Source organism: Sander lucioperca, chromosome 21 (assembly GCF_008315115.2).
Source record: "Sander lucioperca isolate FBNREF2018 chromosome 21, SLUC_FBN_1.2, whole genome shotgun sequence".
In the NCBI taxonomy this organism is placed as follows: Eukaryota; Metazoa; Chordata; class Actinopteri; order Perciformes; family Percidae; genus Sander; species Sander lucioperca.
This window is the reverse complement of record NC_050193.1, coordinates 6,427,819-6,442,823: the sequence shown is the minus strand read 5'-3', so window position 1 is coordinate 6,442,823 and position 15,005 is coordinate 6,427,819. Positions and strand designations below refer to the sequence as shown.

The 15,005-nt window shown below is 40.3% G+C and overlaps 1 protein-coding gene across 1 annotated transcript; it reads left to right on the top strand.

Annotated features, from left to right (window-relative positions):
* The first annotated feature begins 3,044 nt into the window (after positions 1-3,044).
* LOC116059631 (suppressor of SWI4 1 homolog) lies at positions 3,045-14,689 on the top strand. The gene is made up of 13 exons (XM_031312854.2): positions 3,045-3,287; positions 3,592-3,762; positions 5,576-5,677; positions 5,760-5,810; positions 5,996-6,166; positions 6,400-6,476; positions 6,745-6,852; positions 6,982-7,105; positions 7,195-7,273; positions 7,473-7,602; positions 7,698-7,861; positions 7,951-8,351; positions 13,559-14,689. The coding sequence occupies exons 1-13, from the start codon at positions 3,273-3,275 to the stop codon at positions 14,534-14,536; spliced, it is 2,571 nt and encodes an 856-aa protein (XP_031168714.1). The 5' UTR covers positions 3,045-3,272; the 3' UTR covers positions 14,537-14,689.
* The last annotated feature ends 316 nt before the right edge of the window (positions 14,690-15,005 follow it).

The window sequence follows — 15,005 nt, the reverse complement described above, 5'->3', positions numbered from 1 at the left end:
TTTATTGGTTTTGTTAATAGTTGTGTCTATAAAATGTCAGAAAATAATGACAAAAAGCGTATTTTTATTAAATGTCTTTTGTTTTCGTCATTTTGTCAATAGTCCATAAATCAACGTAGCCTACATGACAAAGAAAAGCATAAAATACTCACATTTGAAAAGCTAGAAATAGTAAATGCTTGTTGTATTTGCCAAACAAAAAAAACAAAAAAACAATAATGCAATTATCAAAATAGTATCTTCAAATAATCGTTTCAGCTAGTTTATACTTTCACCCAATAACAGAAACATGCATGTTCTTCGTCTTCTGACATGCAGCATCAGCTTTCGATCTATAGGAACTAATATCTTGGCAACACAACACATTAACATGGCTTTATCTTTCATTTGACTAAAGTTTGCTGTAGGCAGTATTAGGAAAAGTAGCCTACTCTTACTTTTTTTACTTGAGTAAAAGTGGCAAAAAAGTCCTGAATTCAAAGGTTTACAGACGTTAAAGGTCCCATGACATGGTGCTCTTTGGATGCTTTTATATAGGCCTTAGTGGTCCCCTAATACTGTATCTGAAGTCTCTTTCCCGAAATTCAGCCTTGGTGCAGAATTACAGCCACTAGAGCCAGTCCCACAATGAGCTTTCCTTAGGATGTGCCATTTCTGTGTCTGTAGCTTTAAATGCTATTGAGGAGGAGAGAGGGGGGGCAAGGTGGAGGGTGGGGGTGTGGCCTTGACCAACTGCCACTTTGCTCGTTTGAAAGCCATGATGTCTCTCTCTCATGGGTGGGCCAAATTCTCTGGGCGGGCAAAGCAGAGAAAGGGGAGGTAACCTTCCTCCTTATGACCTCATAAGGAGCAAGATTCCAGATCGGCCCATCTGAGCTTTAATTTTTTCAAAGGCAGAGCAGGATACCCAGAGCTTGGTTTACATCTATCGCCATTTCTAGCCACTGGGGGACCATAGGCAGGCTGGTGGAATGCATATTAATGTTAAAAAACCTCATAAAGTGAAATTTTCATGCCATGGGACCTTTAAAATATAAAAATATACTTAAAGTATCTCTTTGGGCCCCTTTCAGAGTTTTGTTTTATAAAAAATGTCAGAATATCGAAATATTATTACTCATACATACATTACATAAGCAGCATTTTAATGCCACAGCTGGTTGAGGTGATGCTGACTTTAATTATTTTCTATGCTGCTGGTTTTTACAACTTTAATCCATAACAATGCATTTTTTGAACTGATCATATTTTTCACATGAAAAATCGTAATTTGCAAAGTAACTGTTACTGTCAAATACTTGCAATGGAGTAAAAAGTACAATATTTGCCTTCAAAATGTAGTGAATTAGAAAGTGTCATAAAAGGTAAGCTTTCATTTGTTCATTCATTTGTTGGCGTAATATTACACAGAGATCCAGAATTGTAGATGCTTTTCACCCACAGTACAGCACTGCAGCTTTCTGCTGTATGTGATAACATAGTGATCTGGCCATTTAAAAAGAAAAATCCTTTTTGATGCATTACATGTTGTGAGTTGGGATATTCCATTTTGTTGCACTGATGGCCACACCCAATCTACGGAAGGGTTAGTATCTGTGTAAGGTGGGGACAGATCATGCAATAAGTTAGCAAACAAAACCGTCAGCTTTTTGATCTTTAAATGCTATCCCAGCTGTTTGGCATTTGCATGTAAAGCTGGTGTTACACCATATTCTTTGGCCATCAATGTTGTCAGTAAACACTTTGAAATAACATCTTTGATATTGCAGAAGTTGCCATCCTGTAATATCTGCTACTGACTGAGCTACAGACCTGTCAAAGATCCTTCAATGATGGGGTGGAAATGTGACGCATACAATTATATTCTTGTTTGTGGTGTCACAGCAGCTGGTGGTGTTGCCTATCTGCATTTCGTGGAACTAATTGCATCTTGTGCTTTCAGTTCTTCATCTTCTCTTAAATAAAACGGTTTCAGTTTTTTTGTTTTGTTACAGGTCTCTCCCTGCTCTCTGTTGCCACTCCTGAATAAAGTTTCTACTGACAACTCTTTTCCCTCTCATTAACTGGACCTTTTAATTACATTTCATTATGGCTTTTTCAACATTTAATAATTTAAATTGCCATACTTCATATAGGTTAATGTTTCTCGTGTAGAATGACGTTTTTGTTTTGTCCTGTAACAATGTAGGATTGCTTAAAATCAAGATATTGCTAGGATATATATATATTAGCTAAAGTGACTTTGCTAAAATTAACACATTGATCCTGTTTTATGTGAGCCAATGAAAGACAATAAAACATAAAAATTAGTAGAAAAAAATGGAATAAATAAATGCCTTTATATTATGCCAATAAGTATACCTAATATGACCAAACAAATAAATACACAGTATTAGGTTTTTGTGTATTTATGGTTTTCTTTCTCTGCTTATTTATTTCTATGTTCATTTCCCTATTTATTTAATTGTCTATTTATGTTCTTTTTTTATTATTATATTATAGTAATCCTTATGCATTCAATACAGACATGTTCAGCTAAAGTTTAGAAGTGTAAAAGCAGGGAAACAGGTAGCTCCCTAGCAATTAGCTTACACACTGTAACTACAGGTAGCTCCCTAGCAATTAGCTTACACACTGTAACTAAGTAGGCTATGTATTGACCAACAACGGGTGGGAAGTGTGACCGTGTGCAGCATTACGTAAGTCTTTTCCCCATTATGATGTTACAATATTCACTGTTATTGTATTGACTGTTTTATTTGAAGTACGTATGATACCTCCGTGGGAATACTATTAGTAAGTTTTTTTTTATTTAAATGTTTTTAACTATCAGTAAGTTTTACCCATAGACCAGACCATGTTTTGGTTTTACCTGACATATATATATATATATATATATATATATATATATATATATATATATATATATATATATATATATATATATATATATATAGAGTGCATATGGTAGAATAATCTACTGTACATTACGCTGATGAGTTAGTAGTGCAGTAACAGCGGCTATGCACCGCTATGCACGCGGATCACTTTTGCTAGGAACTATTTCGAGACATTTGAGCAACCCGGAGATATTAGTATGTGACACACAGCCGCAGAGCCATGTGGAAGACGTCGCCTTGAGTTCGTGGTTGAAACGTTGTCATAATCACGGACATAATGAACGTATTTTTTCGTTTTAGCATTAGTATAGTCTAGCAACAATTCATGTTACATTGTTGACTAAATTCACCTGCTCTACATCTCGCTGAATAATGGGGAAATCAAAGGTAAGTAACGGCCTAGGCTAAGTTAGCAGGTTAGCCTTAACTGAAGTTTTATTTAAAAGGCCATCTAATCATTGTTATTTTGTGAAAATATAGCATTAATGAGGAACCTATAGTTGAACTGTTGTGTGATAATGTTAGTAGAGCTGGTTGATCGTGTACGTTAGCTTGCATTTTGGTTTACTTTGAGTTTTAATTTTAAAGTTTTGAATTTTAAAGCAAATTCACGCAGGAGGCTGTCGAAGGTCATTTAATTATTATTTTTTTAATGATAATTATTAACGTTACATGGATATTGTGCTTTCAGACCAAGAACCAGAAGAAATCCCGAGCAACAGCCAACCATGTGGCCGAGGAGACTTTCGGAGCTATCCCCCACTCCTTCGTGTTTCATCGGGGTCAGATTGGGAAAAACGTGGGTCAACTCATCCTTGACGTGCGGAGAGTCATGGAGCCATACACTGCAGAGTCTCTGAAGGTCTGTCTGGAAAACTACAAGTTGGGCAGCTGTCTTCAGAAAAAAGTCACAAGTAACCACTGGATGAGGCCATGTTGCTTCATTTAAAGTGCTTTGTGAACTCCTTTGGTTGCGTTAAAGGGGTGATAGAATGCAAAACCGATTTTACCTTGTCATAGTTGGAAAACGACAGTTCGGTGGGTAAATAGACATACATAGAAGCTCAAAATCCCATTGACATCCCTTTTCTCTGCAAATCTCACAATTTGAAACTGCTGCTAAAAACTGGCGAATCTCAACAAAGCTAAAAGTTGACGTCAACTCCTACCTTATTTGGCTCTAGTCTACCTTTGTCACGCCCCAACATTTGCATAGGCTACACCACTGACCTGAGGTCAGCTTAGTCTTCTGAATCTAGCTAGGTCATGCAGATCTCAGAAATGTTATACATTGTTCGTCTGCTATTTAATTACTAAATTCGCTTCTGAGATTTTATGCGAGAAATCAGCTATGTAGAGGTCAAATATGTCGTTTTACGAAAATTGATGGATAATTGAAAATTTTGTCCGACTGTGTGTCGGAGTTCAGCAGGAGCTCAGCAGGCTAACGTGACAGCGGCCGGTGCTGCCTCGCCGCCCGGCGTGTGCTCCTTCACAGACCACGCCCGCTGTGAGCTAGATGGATCTCCGTTACGGCCGGAAAAAGTGTTAGCTAAACTTTGTAAGACCTTAGGGCAGCTTATACATGCCGTGACAAAATTCAAAGTGTAAATATACTATAGTTATGCCGAAAGTGTAGCTAGCTAGCTAGCCGCAATCTTTACCAATAGGATTGAAGGGACACTAGCAGCTAACGAAACTCTTCTCATTCACAAAAATGCATTAAATTGAAATCAGACACAAATGTTAGCTTTGTAAGACCTTAGGGTAGCTGTAATATAAGTGGCCTGACGAAATTCAAAGTGTAAATATATTATAGTTGTGCTGAAAGTGTAGCTAGCGGGCGACGATCTTTACCCATAGGATTGAAGGGACACTAGCAGCTAACGAAACCCCTCACATTCACAAAATGCATTAAATCTTAGGGTAGCTGTAATATAAGTGGCGTGATGAAATTCAAACTGTAAATAAACTATAGTTATGCTGGCACCCGGCCAGCTCCGTGGAGCCCAGATCCCCGGTAGTCCAGTAACCCAGAAACGGTGACTTTCTCCTGGGTATGGAGCGAAGCGGGCTGCCGCTGTCTCGTCAGACTGTGTGGACCTCCTGAAGTCCGACACGTCTTACCAAATCTGCAATTAGCCATACATTTTCGTAAAAACGGCCCATGTTGGAGCTTTATATATTTGATTTCTCGCATAAAAAACGTCTCAGAAGTGAAATTAGTAACGAAACATTGCAGTGTCTGAAATGAGACCTGCTGTCTCATCTCCAGTGTATGTGGTTCACTCAACCAATCAGCGCGCAGCTCATCTAAATATTCATGAGCATACCATATTTGGAAGAAAAGCTCTCGTTCCAAATGGGGCCAAAACACAGGGATGCATAAGGGCCCATAAAATAGCAACTGGGCCATTTTCAGCCCAATCAATGTTACATACCCTATTAGGAGACCTTAAGGAACAGTGGGAAATACCCTATATAATCATTCTATTACCCCTTTAAATGGCATCAAACGTGTAGATGTATGGTCAATATGGGCTTTATTTGATTTTTTTTTTTGAGTAAAATATCAAGTTTGCCGGAGACGTTTTAATATAAAAGCATCTTAGCCATATCATGCCGTTTCACATGCACTTTCCCTGACCTGTTTGTGCTTTCTTTTTTTGTACCAGGTCAGGAAAAAGAACGTTCTGAAAGACTTTGTGGCTATTGCAGGACCACTGGGAGTGACCCACTTCATGATCTTCAGAAAAACTGCTGGCTTTATCAACATGGTAATTTCAAAGCACACAGGTATTACTGTAAGACTTTCCAGTTTTGCCATGTTACTACCATCCTAATTTCTTGTGCTTTCAGAGACTTGCACGACTACCCAAAGGTCCCATGCTTCATTTCAGAGTGCAAAAGGTAAATATCAAGATTAAAACACAAGTGCAATAGATAACTGGGCTCAGATGATGACATTGCAATATTTGACTGTTAGTGATGTTTTCAAAGTAAACGCACTGATGTGCCCACACTGCCAAAGTCATTTTTAACTCTTAATTATTTTCCCACTCAAATAAGGACTCTTTTGAACTTTTTTTCTCCAGTACTCTCTTGTCAAAGATGTGGTTTCATCTCTGAAGAAGCACAGGATGCACGAGGAGCAGTTCACACATCATCCACTACTCATCCTAAACAACTTTGGATCTGATGGCATGCATGTTAAACTCATGGCCACAATGTTTCAGAACATGTTTCCTTCCATTAATGTGCACAAGGTATGTTTTGATTTATTTATTTTTTTTGCAAAAATAATGCATTGCCTTCACTTTGGTTGACTCAAGATTTAAATCCTTGTTGGCATGATGATGAACGTATAGTCTTCTGAGATTTCCATTGAAGATTTATTAAAAGTAAACGCTTTCTGATTTCTGGATCTTTGAGTCATTCAGCATTGTAAACATTTAACCCAGAATTCTTGCAAACAAATAAGGGTATTGTTGTTTTCCAGGTAAGCCTCAACAATATCAAGAGGTGTGTGCTGCTGAATTACAACCCAGAGACCCAGGAAATTGAATTTCGTCATTAGTAAGTAATATTTTGCCATGAACCTTAACAGTCATTGTTTTCTCAGTATTGTAGTTGGTTAGCAAAGAGCTTGACAGCTTCATACCTGCACTCTTTGATGACAAAGTACAGAGATGTTGGGCTCAGATGATGACAGCTTTTGACTTGACTGTTCAGTGATGTATGTTCAAAGTAAACGCACTGATGGGCCTCCACACAAGAACCAGACTTCTTGTATTTATTAAGCAAATGTCACACTGACTCACATGATCATGTTCCCAACCTGCAGCAGCCTGAAGGTGGTCCCTGTGGGCATGAGCCGCGGAGTCAAGAAGCTGATGCAGGAGAAGTTCCCCAACATGAGCAAGTTTGAGGATATCAGCGAGCTGATGATGAAGTAAGGTTCTTGTGAAGGTACAATCATTTTAGTCCTGAGGTCAAAGAAAACTTAGTTTGATGACAGTCTGTAGCCATTGTTCTAACATCTGCAGAATTGATGATATTTGTGCTCTCCTAAAACTCTCAGGGGGGCAAACCTTTCAGAAAGTGAAGCCGAGCAAGATGGGGAGCACAACATAACTGAACTACCACAGGTCTACTCTGGCCGAGGCAACATGGCGTCCCAGCAGAGTGCTGTCCGTTTGACCGAGGTGAGGATGCTGAGGGAGTAGAACTGTTGAAAACAAGATGACGATGATGCTTGGATGGCACCTGAATTGTTGCACTGTGTTGTCCTCAGATTGGTCCGCGCATGACTCTGCAGCTGATTAAGATACAAGAAGGCATGGGAGAGGGGAATGTCCTTTATCACACCATGAGTGAGTGCACTCCTGTCCTTATTCTTTTGTCTTTCTGCTTGATGTTTTCCGGTGTACATGATGAAAAAATCATTATGAAATTCTATGATTTCTCTCTAAAAGTAAACGCTTACTGATGCATCTAAAGATTACATAGTTTCATGTATACCTGTTAAAAATAGTCTTCTAATGGGAAGTTGTTATGTGCTGTGTTTGCAAGTCTCCAAGACAGAGGAGGAAATACAGGAGATCCTGATCAGGAAGGAGGCCCAGCTAAAAGAGAAGGAGGGTCGCCGTAAAAAGCAGGAGCAGGATGTTGCTCAGAAGAAAGAGAAACGAGAAGAGAACAAGTAATAATGCCTTGTAAATAACGTGATCCTTCTGCTGTATCCATATCTTTTTTTATTTGGTTGAAGTGTAAACTGGTTTGTTTCTCTACTAACAGAAAAAAGAGCCTGGAAGGCATTAAGAGGAAACACGCTGAAGCTGAGGCAGAAGAGGACAGTGAGGTGGAGGATCCCGGGATGCAGGATGGCCAGACAGCTGCTGTTGAATCTGATGATGAGGTGGAGTACTACAGACAGGCTGTCGGCCAGGAGCCAGATGAAGGTGACTATTTATATAAATAACGTGTGTGCTATAAACCAGCCCTTGGGTCTTGTTTTGAATTTATTGACCAAGACTTATTTTCTGTTCAGACATGTTCCCCAGTACCAAGAAGAGGCATGGCTCAGAGAGGACTCATGGACCTGCCAAGAAGAGGAAGTTGTCCACCGGTAAACCATTTAGAAAGGACAGAGATACCAAATCACCCAAGAGAAATGGTCCAGGAGGACATCACAGAGACAAATCAGGAAAAGGATGGAAGAAGTCTGGGGACAGGGAGAAACCATTTGGAAGGAAAATGAAGCCTGGAGGAGGAAAGGCATTCGGAGCAAAGAAACATGGCGATAGGGAGAAGAAATTTGAAGGGAACAAAACATTCGGTGGACAGAAAAATAAGGACAAATCTTTCAAGTCTAAAGGCCCAAAAGGCAAGCCATCCTTCAAGAAAGGTGCAGGAGCAAAGCAAGGCTTTAAACAGAGGAAGGGAAAAGGCTGACCCTCTTCCTCTTCTCTCTGGACTTGGACATTGAATGTGTTATTATGCTCGACCACCAGATGGCAGCAAGCATCCATTTGCCATCAATGCCTCCAGCCTGTGAAGGTCTTAGCAGTGAGGGATGGTTGTTTGTAAGACTGTTTTAATGCTGAAAATCAGCAGGACAGAAGAGAACAAAAGTGCTGTATTTTCCACACTGTATTGAAATTGTACATGCTCAATATATTGTTAAAACAGATCTTGCCAACTTGGTGAATGGTTTTATTCTTGTCATGGAGTCGGTGCAGTCATTTTCTTGAGATTCTTGGGATAATTTTAGGGTGTCTTTTAGTTCTTTCCTTTCTCTAAGACATCTATTTGTAATTTAACCACAAGCTCAACAAATAGGCCTGAACTCGAGTTCATTGTAGAAACACATTGAGACTTGTCCTTGGAATTTTAGGAATGTGCCCGACAGGTATGACTAATCACTTTAATTGCACTTCCGGGTCAAATGATTTAGTTGGGTCCATTCTCCTAATACGTGGTTGGGAGCTTCTCAGCTCTAAAAGACCGCACCCAGAGGATTTAACTTTAGCTTGCTGATGATGCTCCTGCGCTGTTCAAGTCATCATGGAAGGATTGAGTTGTAAGTAGCGATAAATAATTTTCTCAGATCAGTGATTAGGTTACAGAATATACAAACACCGGCTTTATAACTTTTTTTTATATTAAAACAAACATTCTGGTACAATGCGTTTCTACGGAAATAATTTGTCAAAATAAAATGACACTTGATTAAGTGGTCATCAAGTTCTATAAAAGAAACTTGAAGTTTAACTGAGTAGAAACGTATGTGAGAACTATTAAATGTTTTGTTAGTATAGTTATTTTATTTGTTCTCACCCTAATGCAGTTTGCTGATTCTTTATTGATGCCAGAGACATACACTAGAAAGAAATACGGTTTGGGGGGAAATGGCTCAAAGGATGTGGCTGAGGAACAAAGATAAAACTTCTTTTTTTTTTTTTTTTTAAACCGCGATAGTGTTGCTCTCAAGTGTTCCGTTTGCATAAATCATATATATATAAAAATATATATAAAAAAAAATATATATATATATAAAAATATATATATATATATATATATATATATAAAAATATATATATATAAAAAAATATATATACATATATATATAAACAAATATATATATATAAACAAACATATATATATATATAAAAATATAATATATAATGTTTTGTTAGTATAGTTATTTTATTTGTTCTCACCCTAACGCGGTTTGCTGATTCTTTATTGATGCCAGAGACATACACTAGAAAGAAATACGGTTTGGGGGGAAATGGCTCAAAGGATGTGGCTGAGGAACAAAGATAAAACTTCTTTTTTTTTTCAAACCGCGATAGTGTTGCTCTCAAGTGTGCCGTTTGCATAAATCATATATATTTTATATATATATATTTATATATATATATATATATATAAATAAATATATATATAAATAAATATATATATATATAAATATATATATATATATATATATATTTATATATATAAATATATTTATATATATATATATATTTATATATATATAATATATTTATATATATAGTATAGTATTATATATATATATATATATAGTATAGTATTATATTTATATATATAATATATTTATATATAGTATAGTATTATATATATATATATATATATATATATATATATATATATATATATAGTATAGTATTATATTTATATATATATAATATTATATATATATATATATATTATATCTTCTCCGGAGTTGCCCAGGGTGTGAGGCGCCGGGCGGGTGTGGGGATACTCACAAGCCCCCGGCTGAGCGCTGCTACGTTGGAGTTTACCCCGGTGGACGAGAGGGTCGCCTCCCTACGCCTGCGGGTTGTGGGGGGGAAAACTCTGACTGTTGTTTGTGCGTATGCACCAAACAAGAGCTCGGAGTATTCGGCCTTCTTGGAGACCTTGAATGGAGTCCTGTATGGGGCTCCAGTGGGGGACTCCATAGTTCTGCTGGGGGACTTCAATGCGCACGTGGGAAATGATGGAGACACATGGAGAGGCGTGATTGGGAGGAACGGCCTCCTGATCTAAACCAGAGTGGTTGTTTGTTGTTGGACTTCTGTGCTAGTCATGGATTGTCTATAACGAACACCATGTTCGAACATAGGGATGCTCATAAGTGTACTTGGTACCAGAGCACCCTAGGCCAAAGGTCAGTGATCGATTTTATAATCGTTTCATCTGATCTGAGGCCGTATGTTTTGGACACGGGTGAAGAGAGGGGCAGAGCTGTCAACTGATCACCATCTGGTGGTGAGTTGGGTCAGAGGGTGTGGGAAGACTCTGGACAGACCTGGTAAGCCCAAACGGGTAGTGCGGGTAAATTGGGAACGTCTGGAGGAGGCCCCTGTCCGACAGACTTTCAACTCACACCTCCGGCGTAGTTTTTCATGCATCCCTGTGGAGGCTGGGGGCATTGAACCCGAGTGGACAATGTTCAAAGTTTCCATTGCTGAAGCTGCGGCGGGGAGCTGTGGTCTTAGGGTCTTAGGTGCCTCAAGGGGCGGTAACACACGAACACCATGGTGGACACCGGTGGTCAGGGAAGCCGTCCGACTGAAGAAGGAGTCTTTTCGGGATATGTTATCCCAGAGGACTCCGGAGGCAGTTGCAAGGTACCGAAGGGCCCGAAGGGCTGCAGCCCCTGCCGTGAAAGAGGCAAAGCAGCGGGTGTGGAAGAAGTTCGGAGAAGACATGGAGAAGGACTTTCGGTCGGCACCAAGGTGCTTCTGGAAAACCGTTCGCCACCTCAGGAGGGGGAAGCGGGGAACCATCCAAGCTGTGTACAGTAAGGATGGGACGCTGTTGACCTCAACTGAGGAGGTAATAGGGCGGTGGAAGGAGCACTTTGAGGAACTCCTAAATCCGACTACTACGCCCTCTATGGTAGAGGCAGAGCTGGAGGATGATGGGGGATTGTCGTCAATTTCCCTGGTGGAAGTTGCTGAGGTAGTTAAACAACTCCACAGTGGCAAAGCCCCAGGGATTGATGAGATCCGTCCAGAAATGCTTAAAGCTCTGGGTGTGGAGGGGTTGTCTTGGTTGACACGCCTCTTCAACATTGCGTGGAAGTCGTGGTGCTGCGGGAGTATGGGGTGAGGGGGTCCCTTCTCAGGGCCATCCAATCTCTGTACGACCAAAGCGAGAGCTGTGTCCGGGTTCTCGGCAGTAAGTCGGACTCGTTTCAGGTGAGAGTTGGCCTCCACCAGGGCTGCGCTTTGTCACCAATCCTGTTTGTAGTATTTATGGACAGGATATCGAGGCGTAGTCGGGGTGGAGAGGGGTTGCAGTTTGGTGAGCTGGGGATCTCATCGCTGCTTTTTGCGGATGATGTGGTCCTGATGGCATCGTCGGCCTGTGACCTTCAGCACTCACTGTATCGGTTCGCAGCTGAGTGTGAAGCGGCTGGGATGAGGATCAGCACCTCTAAATCTGAGGCCATGGTTCTCAGCAGGAAACCGATGGAGTGCCTTCTCCAGGTAGGGAATGAGTCTTTACCCCAAGTGAAGGAGTTCAAGTACCTTGGGGTATTGTTCGCGAGTGAGGGGACAATGGAGCGGGAGATTGGTCGGAGAATCGGCGCAGCGGGTGCGGTATTACACTCAATTTATCGCACCGTTGTGACGAAAAGAGAGCTGAGCCAGAAGGCAAAACTCTCAATCTACCGGTCAGTTTTCGTTCCTACCCTCACCTATGGTCATGAAGGCTGGGTCATGACCGAAAGAACGAGATCCAGGGTACAAGCGGCCGAAATGGGTTTCCTCAGGAGGGTGGCTGGCGTCTCCCTTAGAGATAGGGTGAGAAGCTCAGTCATCCGTGAGGAGCTCGGAGTAGAGCCGCTGCTCCTTTGCGTCGAAAGGAGCCAGTTGAGGTGGTTCGGGCATCTGGTAAGGATGCCCCCTGGGCGCCTCCCTAGGGAGGTGTTCCAGGCACGTCCAGCTAGGAGGAGGCCTCGGGGAAGACCCAGGACTAGGTGGAGGGATTATATCTCCAACCTGGCCTGGGAACGCCTCGGGATCCCCCAGTCGGAGCTGGTTAATGTGGCTCGGGAAAGGGAAGTTTGGGGTCCCCTGCTGGAGCTGCTACCCCCGCGACCCATTACCAGATAAGCGGAAGAAGATGGATGGATGGATGGATATATTATATATTTATATATATAATATTATATTTATATATATATACATATATACACATACATATATATATGCAGTATATATATATATATATATATATATATATATATATATATATAGCAGAAACATATAGCAGAAACAAGTAGATACCTAGCCTATAGCATGGAATATACTACATTCCTACAAGTGAATGCAGGTTTGTAATTTAGTAGTCACCATACTCCATCGATTATGAAGATTATGTGTAATATGGAGTAGAATCTCTGGCAGTCACAGTATTACTGACACTTTTTCACAATGAGATAAAGAGGCTTGCACTGGTTGCTTTAAATTGTCTAATACTATCTGGTACTTTCTGATATCGATCTGTAAAATATGACCACACTTGATAAAGAAGCACGCACTTCTATGACTCTAAAACAGTTTGACACTGTTTTGCAAATGCATGGTTAGTGTCATCATAGTTTCACTTCTTCAAATTGCGCAAATGCACAGAGAGAGAGAGGGGAAGTTCAAGTGACTTTCAGGTTTATAAAAGCCTTCCACGTATCCCATTTCCTGACAAAAATATAAATGATGGTTGAGGTGCTTTGCACACTTTCTTTACAGATAGCTTACCACACAGAAATTAACTTTTAGGTTATGAGACACTCCACAGCACGGTGCACTGCAAATCTGCCTTTCGGTAAGTGGAAGTTAACATTTAAGTTTCTGAGTATGTCCGAAAGTCTGTTTTTAAAATGCAAGATTTTCCACCATTTCATATTGCATATATGTATTGTATACTGTATTGATAATTTGAAATGAAGGCTCTCTGATTACCTAACTTCCCATGCTTAACTACAGAAATCAAACATGAACCGTAGGCTACTTAAACGTGAAAATTAATATAATTGTCATTCAAATGTAATGATTTAACTTAAATTTACAGATATTGGACATTACAAACTGTGTGAAAGCAGCACGACAACTAAATAACCTTCAGCTGAAAGCAAAATGACGCAGGATTTCTCTCACTGTGAGAAGCTTCAATTGGCCCTGCTGCCTCCAATGTATGGGGTTGAGTTCGTCGTGGCCGTGGCAGGAAACCTGTTTGCCCTGTGGCTGCTGGTGGTCAGAGAGAAAAGGAACTGGCACACTGGGGTTGTCCTGTCTTGTAACCTGGCGATCAGTGACCTGCTGTATGTCCTGACCCTGCCTTTGCTGATTGTCTACTACTCACTGGGGAAACGCTGGGTGTTTGGTGATGCTGTGTGTAAAATCGAGAGGTTTCTTTTCACCTGCAACCTGTATGTGAGCATCTTCTTCATCATGGCGATAAGTGTGAACCGATGTGTGGCCCTTGCGTGTCCCTTCTTCACCAGATCCTATGTAGAGCCTGCCCACGCCAAGGCCATCAGTGTCATCATCTGGATCGTTGTAGGAATCATTTCCTGCCCTGTGTTGACATTTGCCTCAGTCTGCACTAGTCAGCACAATAACAACACTCAACAACAGTGTATGGCTGTGTGTCGTGAGTATGAACGTCCTCACTTCACTTACAAAATGTTTCTTGCTGTGTTTGGGTGTGTTGTTCCCTTCCTTGTTACTTTCAGTTCTTACTGTGTGGTGATTTCGGTGGTGTGGAAAAATGTCAGTATAACCACACTGGAGAAACGCAAGGTAGCTCTGTTGGTCACCTTAGTGATCGTGCTGTATGCCATTTCCTTTGTGCCTTACCACGTCTTCCAGATCTATCACTTGTATCAGAAACTCTACCCTAACCCTATATATAATCTTGACAGCTGTTGGGTCTACGACATGTACCAGGTGTCCAAGGGACTGGCAACTCTGAACATGTGTATCCATCCAATCCTTTACATGGCTTTGTTTGACAGTATAAGAGTAGCTTGTTGCGGGAAGAGCCCCGAGGACAACAATGGGGTGGTGATGAAGTATAGCAGAGCTGCTGCTTGACCACTTTTCTGTGAAATTCATTCATTATTTAATGCTGTAAAACTTGCTCTAATTTCTTGACTTTTTTTTCTTGTTTTTGTTATTGATGAAAGTAACTGTTCTACTAACTTTAAAATATAATCATCTGTAATAAAGATTTATTTGTTTCTGTAATCTGCCTAATTTTTGATTATCATCACTCTGATTAACTTCCTGTCTGACCCAGTCTGAACCATAGCCTACCAAAAGAAAAGTTAGACTGGATAATTGTTGTTCTATAATATCCACTGACATAGTTTTGATTATGATCTGAAATCCACACCAGATGGTAATCACCATCTGGTATTTTGCTCATTGCAGAGGTATAGACACATTCTTCACAGTTATGACTTCTCTGAGGAAGTGGTTTTCAACATTTTAATGAAGCAATGTTGACTTGTGACTTGTATGTTTCTTTAGTTTTATTTGAAAATATATGAATGGTGAAAGT

Bases quoted from the DNA above. Each gene is read 5' to 3' on its own strand.
- LOC116059631 (XM_031312854.2), top strand. The intron at 7,603-7,697 runs GTAATAATGCCT...CTCTACTAACAG, and splicing joins GAGAAACGAGAAGAGAACAA to AAAAAAGAGCCTGGAAGGCA. The intron at 7,862-7,950 runs GTGACTATTTAT...TTTTCTGTTCAG, and splicing joins CGGCCAGGAGCCAGATGAAG to ACATGTTCCCCAGTACCAAG.